We start from the raw sequence: 9265 nt of genomic DNA on the forward strand, positions 1-9265 counted from the left end.
CAGCGGGAGGACCCTCGAGGGGCTGGCCTCGTTCCAAGTCCGGAGCTCCGTCAGTCCCAAGCTGGCTGCAGGCCCGAAGCGAGCCATTCGCCCCGCGGGCTGCTCCGGGACCGTGAGGACAAAGATGGGTTACACCTCGCTCAGCAGCACGCCCACCAGACGTGACAATGGCCGGCACAGTTATGCTCGCCTGGTGCACGCCAGGCGCACCGTCTCCTTGGAGCCCCGCGGTCATTCTGAGCAGGGACCCCCCACGCCCCGCGTCGGGGACTGGCGAACGCGCCCACGGCCACCGTGCCGGGGCCCGCCCGGCAGAGTCCGCGCACCTGCACTCTCCTCGGCCGGCAGGGTCGGTCCGGTCCCCACGGCGGGGCGCGGAGGCAGCTCCCGGCCCTGGCCCAGGTCGGCAGGGTCAGCGCGCAGTGCTAAACGGCCACGTGAAGGGGACAGCCCCTCGGAGCCGGGCACACCTGGCGACCTGGACAAGAGGGGCGCCTACTGAGACGTGCGGTCCAGTGCCCAAGGCAGGAGCAAGCGCACTGGGGAAGGTTTAGGGGAGAGGTCCGCAGATGCCCGGCGGCTGGCACTGCCCTCCCCGCTGGCCCTCCTTCCTCTCGGGGCTCCACGCTAGCAGCTGTTGGATCTGCGCCGACCCATTTCCTGGCGCAGACCACCCTGGCACGTCACAGATGTCGCATTCATTCCCCGAGGGCCTCCTCGCCATGTGCGAGGAGATGCAAAATTGCACTATCAGTCTCGTATTTTCATTTTTTTTAAATTTTAAGTTTTCAATTAGAGTTGATGTTCGATATTAGGTTAGTTCCAGGCGTACAGCACAGTGGTTAGACCTTTATCTAATTGAAGAAGTGCTTCTCCCCTGCCCCATTAGTCTTGCACCCACCCGGCACCATACGCAGTGACGACGGGATTATTCCCTATGCCGTGCTTCACGCCGCCCCCACCTCCCCCTTTCCTCCCCCATGACTACTGTGTGACTCCCGACTCCCACACCTTAATCCTTTTTCACCCAGCCCTCCCGTCTGATAGCCGCGTTTACTCTTAACCTATGAGTCTGTTTTATTTTGTTCTTTGGATTCCACATGTAAGTGAACTCATATAGCATCATATTTTTCTTTAAACCAGTCCACTTCTATTTTTACCTAAAATGTATTAGAAGTGAAACTTTATGCTTTGAATGAAAGTTTTCATTGATAGAAGTTATTGACACTGTTGTGGGCTCAATCATTTGGGAGACTATGAATGCTTACAAAATTATGGACAAGGTTTCTTTGTTTATTAAGAAGATTGCTACAGCTCGTTAAGATGGAAAATTTAATATACATTTTGCCGTATTTAATATTCCGATAAGATTTATTGTATTTTAAAGCTAACGCTGTAAGCTTTCAATTTCAATTTATAGATGCTTAATTTCATACGTAATTGCTATTTTAGGATTTTTTTTTTTAAAAAAGCCTACAAGTATTAAAATAGTTCAAAAATGACAGATCTTTATCTTTTGCGCCTTTTAAATGATTAAATCATTCCAACCAAATGATTTGCTGTGTTCATTTAAAATTTTCTCACCTAGTCTGTCACTGTTACTTGCTATGTGTTTTTGTTAACTGTCTGCACAACAAAATAAGACTAAATATGTTCTTCTCTGTAGACATTTTAGCCTCATAACGTGATACCAAGTTTTCTCTCAAAAATGGGAAGATATCTTCTAAATCCGAACACTCTTTGGGCTTTCCTGGATGGCCATGGAGTAATCATGAAGGTTTATCCCCTTGCATTATAAAATAAACAACACTAAAATAATTATTAAGTTTTTGCCACTGGAAATTCCTTTTATTCTTGGAAATGTCACCTTACCTGCCAATGACCAATGACCATCGACATAAATAACAATTACTCTCCTATAATCCCAGAAGGTTTAAAACCCCTCCTGTCTTCACAATTTCTGAAAGGAACTTTGTTTTCCTTTAACGGATTAAAAAACTGACTGCAGAGAGGGGTGAGGGGCCTGTGCCGGGAACACAGCCAAGTCCAGGGGAGGAGCCGGGCCAGCCCCACCCAGCCCTGGCCACCTGTGATCTTTGTCCTTTCTCTGTTTGCAGGTAAGGGCTGGTGTCGAGGTCTCTGTGGTCCCTGGTTCCCTGGCCACGGGGGGCCTACAGCAGATACTCCATCAATATTTGTCGAGCAAAGCACGCAGGTGGCTAAATAAACGGAATTGGGGTGTTTTAGACTGGTGAGCATTGTCGGTCCCCTATGCTGCTCAACGCCATGTAGCTGAGACTCGAGTCTGCAGAGTCTGGAGAACAGTGCCCGCCCCGAACCTAGGAAACGGTGTGCATGATGCACTTGTAGTCAATTCATTTTTTTTCCACCTAAGTAATGACAGTGTTTACTTTCAAGTTATCTTTATAGATTCAAAATCTTGATTATCTTAAAAAATGTTAGTTCAAATGCTAGTTACCTTTGCTACAAACAAGGTTGAAATAACCACTTGCCACTCCAGTCTCAGGAAGATCAATTTCGATAGCAAGATTATGTGGCAAAGGACGAGGTTGCCTGGTCTGCCTGAGCGGCCGGGGCAAGCCCTGTCACGTTCCCACCAGTGAGCACCCAGGAATGGGAGCTCCAGTGGCCAGGGGAGGGCTGTTAACAAAGCAGACTCGGAGCTCGATTATTGGCTGTAAAATAAGATGATTATGTACCCGGTGGAAGGTAAGGGCTGCAGAAGCTATGTCTGAGACTTCCATGTGCGTGCTAAGAAACCTCTCCTTTTGGGGTGACTAACACAACGATACAGTTAATGTCATTCAAATGCTCCCCCTTTTCTCTCCCCATCCAGTCCTCATTATTCACCTCAGTCAGCCAGGAATAAGCCTTTGCTCACCGTACAGACTCACAGGAATGAGTGGTTTTTAGGCACGAAAGTCTGCAATTACACTGCTCAGCCTCTGACCCAGATATCTGAGAGTGCGGGTGCATTCAGGCTGGGGACTTGTTTTTCCTCAGAGGTGGAAAAACACCCTTCCTTTCTCCAGCATTCTGTTTTGCGTGTGAAAAGACGCTGTTTTCTAGGAAAGGAGGAGGGAATCCCCGCTGCCTTTGGAACGGAGGGGCGGACTTTAGACTTGCTGTTGGGCTTTAAAAAGTTACTTGCGAAGTGAAAACTTCAGTGTAAAAAAGAGACATGAATCTCCAAGGGATTATGCTGAGTGAAAAAAGCAATTCCCAAAGACCTCTCACACTAGATGATTTCTGTGTGCAAATACAACAAATTTTTGAAATAACACACGTTTAGAAATCGAGGAATGATCAGTGAGGGTCAGAGTTTGGGGGTTCGGCTTCAAAGGGCCACAGGAGGTCTGTGCGTGACGGAATGTTCAGCGTGGAGACGCGAACCCACGCAGGGGATAACGCGTGTAGAACCTAAGACACGCAAGCGAGGACAGGTAAATTTGGAGACATCCGAATAAGATCAGTGGATGGTATCAAAGTCCATATCACGGTGTAATATCCTCTTTGTTCCTTTTTGTTTTGCCAAGTTTTGAGAAGTGGCGGCGCGGGGGAAAACAGCGAGTTACTTCCCGCCACCGCACGCACGCACTCCGCAACGATGTCAACGAGCGCGGGTCTGCGGGACAGCGGCTGCGCGCCCAGCCCTTCTCAGCACCCCGCGCGCCCCTGCTCGGTGGGTCCTCAGGGGCCCGGCTCCCGGGGGCGGGGCCGGCGGCGGAAGTGACGTCGTCGGGCGGGGCGCACACCTGAGCACCTGGGCGGTCGCCGCTCCTCGGCGCTGCTGGGTCTGCGGCGAGAGGAGCGCGATGGAGGGCGACAGCGGGAGCCCGTGGGCCCTGGGGCTTCTGCGAACCTTCGAGGCGGACGAGTTCGCGGGCTGGGAGAAGGTCGGCTCGGGCGGCTTCGGGCAGGTGTACAAGGTGCGCCATGTCCACTGGAAGACGTGGCTCGCTATCAAGTGCTCGCCGAGCCTGCACGTCGACGACAGGTCAGCGGCCCGGGCGGTCGGCGGGGGCGGGCCGGGGTCGCGGCGCTCGGGTTCCGAGGGCCCCCCTTTTCCTGCGTGCGAGGCCTCGCAGCCCCGGCGGGGTGCGCGCGGCGCGGGGCTTGGCGAGCTCCCTGTGCAGCTGCGCGCGCCCGGCCCCCAGGCCGCGGCTCCCAGCGGGGACCTCGGGGGTCCGCATTTGCCCCAGACCTTGGAAAGTGCCCAGCCGTGTCACCTGGCTGCCGTGCGGCGTGCGTTTGGGGGTCGCGAGCGCCCCTGGGAGGCGCGTCCGGCCCGCCCGAGACCCACCTGGGCGCTGCGGTCTGCGCGCGGCTTAGGAAATTGCCGTGTGGGGATCCGGGCTTTGTGAGCGAGTGAGGCTCCGTTCGACTTACTTAGTAATTTATGCTGGGGCACAAATTGGCGTAAGACGGTAATTATTTCGGTCGGAAGCACCGGCTTGGCCCGGCCGTGCGGCCGCCTCGGTTACTTTCGGTCGGTCCTTTGTGGTCTGTGCATAATTCCGAGCGTGGGGGTGGAAGGGGGGTCTGGGAGGCCTCTCTTCGGTTCGTTTTTCACTGTTTGCGGTTGCGTTTTAATAATTTATACGCACGCTTCGATCGAGCACATTTAAATGACTTATCTTTGGGTGTAGCTTGCGTTCTGTATGGGCCTTCTGTTGGGTTTGCGTCCTGTACGGAGAGCCCCCTTGCACACCCGCCCCGGCACACACAGACCCCGAAGAGCAGCTCCTTTCCAGCCCCGCCCAGCCTTTGCTGTCTCAGAGACGGGGTTTCTGATCCTCGGGGTGTTGAGTGATGGGGCATCTTTTCACTGTAGGACGGTGGCGATGCCCCAGGTAGCTGTGTGTGTCCCCAGGACTAGGGGACAGAGGACGGCAGCGTGCTGCCCCCGTATGCAGGGATGAACCCGCTTGGGAAGAAGAGGCCTGCGTGTTTTCGTCCTGGCCTAGGAGGTCATGCAGTAGATGGTGGCTTTTTGCTGTAAGCCTGAAAGCCAGTGTTTTTGGGGGAACTGCAGTAGATCAGTGACAAGTCGAGGGCGAGGTGCTTGTGGCGCTGCACAGGCTCTTCCCTCACTGTCGGCGGATCCTGGGGCCTCCTCGGACCCGGAGAGGCGCTGCGGTTATTTTGTTGAAATGCAAACTGCTTTGACTGCCAGCCGGGGTGGGTGGTTAGATCCTGAGAGGTGAGACTGTCACCAGTGGGATGTTTTTTCCGCGCTTGGGCACCTTTGCCTGGTGGAGCCTTGCGGTGGAAGTGAGTCTTATTTATCGGTGGAGGTTTTCCCACCAGCAGACAAGCCGGTCCCCAGGCTGACTCATCGGCCTGCATCTGTGGAATCTGTTATTTCCAGCGACCAGGCCCTCGGTTCTTGGGTGGCCCCGTTGGAGGTAGGGTTTCTCCACTTGAGGCGGGTCACTTGTGATCTTGCATAGCCTGGTTGAAAAGTGTTTTGTCCTTTAACTGGAAGTCTTTCCTGCCCTGCCCCAGCCAGGCAGGTGGTGGCACGTACTGGGCGGCTAGGTGGAGGTCAGCATCGCCCAGCAGGAAGCTGTTCACCTGCTCTCTGCCGCCGGGCACGGCAGGCTCCTCCGGTTGAGAAGATGGTCAGAGAAAACGCCTGTAGCTTAATCATTGCCTGGACTCAGCTTGAGCTTCTCCTAAGACGTGTGTTCTTCCCGCTGAGGTTTGGGGTGGGGAGGAGGGGCGAGTAGAAGGGGGGGTGCTGCACTGCAGTCTTCAGAGTCCTGGCTAGTTTTTGTTCCCACCCTGCCAAATATTGCAGGTTGGCCCCCTGCTGTTTTGATGCGTTTGCCTCCGTCCCCATCCGTCCCCATCCGTCCCCATCCGTCCCCATCCGTCCGCATCCGTCACCCCCCTGCCTGTAGCTTAATCATTGCCTGGACTCAGCTTGAGCTTCTCCTAAGACGTGTGTTCTTCCCGCTGAGGTTTGGGGTGGGGAGGAGGGGCGAGTAGAAGGGGGGGTGCTGCACTGCAGTCTTCAGAGTCCTGGCTAGTTTTTGTTCCCACCCTGCCAAATATTGCAGGTTGGCCCCCTGCTGTTTTGATGCGTTGCCTCCGTCCCCATCCATCCGTCCCCATCCGTCACCACCCTGCTGTTTGCACACTGTTCCCTGGAGAGGGGACTAGGGTTTCCCGGGGTTCCTGGTTTTAGCCCCCAGCCTTCTCCCCCTCCGGGCTAGGTCTGGCCCCTGCTGTGTGAAGGTGGCACCTCTGGCTCCGGCCGCGGGGGCCTGGGTGCTGGGTGCAGCCTCCCTGGGCGCTTCCTAGGCATGATCTGAAACTGGGGGGCAGGGAGAGACGGAGGAAAACATGGCAGACCACCCCCCGGTGGGGAGCTGCCGCGGGGAGGCTGAATAAACAGGAGAAATCACCTACGGGCCTCTCCCGGGCGACCACAGGACAAGTAGCTTTCCGCAGCCGCCCACCAAACCTTAGAGGTTCCTGCCCTCGTCTCTGGAGACCGGTCCCAGCACAGGCCTTTTCTTCCCAGGCAGGAGGGGGCTGCTTTCACCCCCTCTGCTCATTGCATCGGGACCCATTCCAGGTACAGGTGTGGGCCAGGCCGATTCTGGTTGGCTGCTTGCCCCCAGGCAGGCCGGGGACTCCCTGCTGCAGCCCTGGCCCCAGCCTTCATGCCATCCCTTAGCAACAGCAGGCCCTCCGGCCATGTGAGTGCACACTTCACCAGGGAAGGCAGGGGCTGCCCAGCCCCCGACACCTCCGAGGGTCCTGGGTGTCGGGGCTGCTGTGTTGATCTGCTTCTTATGGCTGACTCCCTTTAGGGGGTCCTGGGAGGAGTTTAGGGGTGGGGTGTGACCATTGGGCCCGAACAGGGGGGCTCCGGAGGCCCCCTGCCTCCAGTCCCAGCCGCTGGCTGAGAGGAAGCCCTGAGTAACTGTGGGCCAGGCCGGGCCGGGCGCCAGCCCAGCAGCTAATGTGCCACCGGCACCAGCTCGTCGGGGCGAGCCTGAGCAGCCCCCGGGTCTGTGAGCTCACGGCTGACAGTCGGACAAGCCCGTTTCTTGTCAGTTTTAAAAATAGCAGTGTGGGAACCCTCGCCGGCTCCCTGGGAACCTGACGGGGTTGGTGAGAGCAGGGAAGGCCTCGCTGGGAGCCTCAGCTCGCGAGTGGCGGAGCCGGTTTCCCGCTGCCTGTTCCCCGCGCGGTTCCGGGGCTCTCGCTCCAGGAGCTTTGTCACTCTGTCCGTCACCTCCCCGTTCCCCCCCAGTTTGCTGCTTTCCTAGTTTCGCAGACCACATCCTGCAAACAAAGGAGATGCTTCTAGAAAGGGAGGGGAGCCTTCCCGTGGCCTCTGGTCTTGGGACTTAATTCCTGGCAGAGCCGGGAGGGCCGAGGCCTTAGAAATGACCGTCAGCTGCCTCTGCCCGTCCTCCCCGCCCCTGCCCTCCCTGGGGTGGGCACCTCGACCAGCCCCGAATGCGGCCAAAGTGGAATTAAGTGCTGTCGAGAAAGGATCTGTAGCAGATTGAGCCCCAATGTAGTCCTGTTAATGCTCAGAGATTTTCCGTCCGGGACCAAGGGGTCCTGGGGGCGGGGGTGGGGGGCGTCTCCATCCCTGCTGGGCAATGGAAGTGCAGCCCTTGCCCAAAGGGTGAAGGAGGAGGTGCTTTCAGAGAAACACGACACCAGTCCCCCTGAACCGGGCCTGAGCGCAGCCGCGTGTTTAGCATGGCACAGTTTTTTAGGGCGCTTTCATTACGATGGAAGTCCGTGGGTTCGGGCGGCCCGGAGCTTGGCTGCCGGCAGTGAAGAGTGCTGTTTGGCGATCGCAGGACCGTGGGGCTCTCTGCAGACCCTAAAATAATAAGCGACCACAGCAGTGGCTCTGCAGCTCTTTCTGTCTTGTCAGCATAAACCAGAAACACTGCTTGGACGAGAATGTATTGTAAAAAGTGATCGCCGCTGACGGAAAAAAAAAAAAAAGTAATTTCTTTCAGGCGAGGAGCAGTTCTGTCTTTAGCAGCAGCCAGTTCAGGCTTACTGAATTATAAATACTGCCGTGGGAAGGGCTGTAGCGTCCCAAAGCCAGAGGTGTCCCAGCCGGGGTGGGTGGCCCCAGCAGGGGACCCCAGGAGTGACTGTAGGAAGGCCGAGAGGACGGGTCATTTGGATTTGGATCTGGCGGTGACTTGACGGTAGACAAGATGAACACTGTTTTTGTGCTGACCATCTGCACACAGCCTGTGCTAGTGGTGAGGGTGCCCTGCCAGCCCCAAGTGCTGCAACCAGTGTCTCCAGTCCCCTGGAACCTCCTGCTGGGTGGCCCAGGTTGGGGGCCACTTCCTGACCCCAGGGAGGTGTGGTGAGCAGCAAGGTCTTCTCTGATCAAAGGCATTTCCTATCAGCTGCCACAGAGAAGGCGATTTGCCCCTGGAGACAGTGCCTTGTTTTCCAGGGTAGCTGGCTTTCCTTGACGAAGTGCCCTGAGGTGTGTGTCACCTGTGCAGAGCCCCAGCCGAGCTCAGCTTTCTGGAGCAAGCTGGCAGCGGTGGCTCTTTTTACTTTTATTTCTATTTTAACTAAGGTAAATGGGGGTCTGTTGGGTGGGAAGGGTCCGGGTCCGGGTCCGGGGCACGGGAGGGGGCAGGGGCGAGGGCTCTGGAGAACTGGCTGAAGGCCGCTGGGGGCGGGGCGTGACCTGCGGCCAGCTGGCTGTGAATGGCTGATGGGCGCAGCAGCTCTGTGATCAGAAGTCACCTGACTTTTGTGTTTTCAGCCCTTTGGGCGAATGGAAGAAAACACTGCTGTGTGGAGGCTCGGCCTCCAGGCGTTCAGCTTGGCGGAGGGGGCTCCCTCTCGACCTGTCTGCCGAACGGGGAACTGCGGCCGACGGGGAACTGCGGCCGACGTCACGCCAGCCCGTGAACCCCGGCGCCGTTGGCCACGTTCAAAGAGCAACCTGTAGGAGCCGAGAAGTCACAGACCTGATTCTTAACAAAACAGCCAGCGGGAGCCCCGCCCGCCGGCAGCGAGTGTGGCCCTGGCCTCCTGCACACAGCCACCCAGGCCCCCGCGGGAGGCGGAGGGGGCCGGCCAGGGGCATCGCCTTCTCTCCCCAGATGACCGGCTTCCTTGTAAATGATGCTTGACCTTGGCCCCAGCCTGTCGTCTTCCAGATGCCTGTCGCACAGGGCTGGGCTCTGCCCCCACGTCACCCCCTCCCAGCACAGAACCTATGGAG

The 9265-nt window shown here is 56.9% G+C and overlaps 1 protein-coding gene across 1 annotated transcript in view; it reads left to right on the forward strand.

The window, feature by feature from the left end:
- The first annotated feature begins 3836 nt into the window (after positions 1-3836).
- RIPK4 (receptor interacting serine/threonine kinase 4) overlaps positions 3837-9265 on the forward strand; it is a 21089-nt gene continuing 15660 nt past the window's right edge. Inside the window, exon 1 of the mRNA XM_006916769.2 lies at positions 3837-4018. Within this exon, the coding sequence (XP_006916831.1) occupies positions 3837-4018 (182 nt within the window). The remainder of the gene's footprint in view (positions 4019-9265) is intronic.

This window comes from Pteropus alecto, unplaced genomic scaffold (genome assembly GCF_000325575.1).
Source record: "Pteropus alecto unplaced genomic scaffold, ASM32557v1 scaffold97, whole genome shotgun sequence".
NCBI lineage: Eukaryota > Metazoa > Chordata > Mammalia > Chiroptera > Pteropodidae > Pteropus > Pteropus alecto.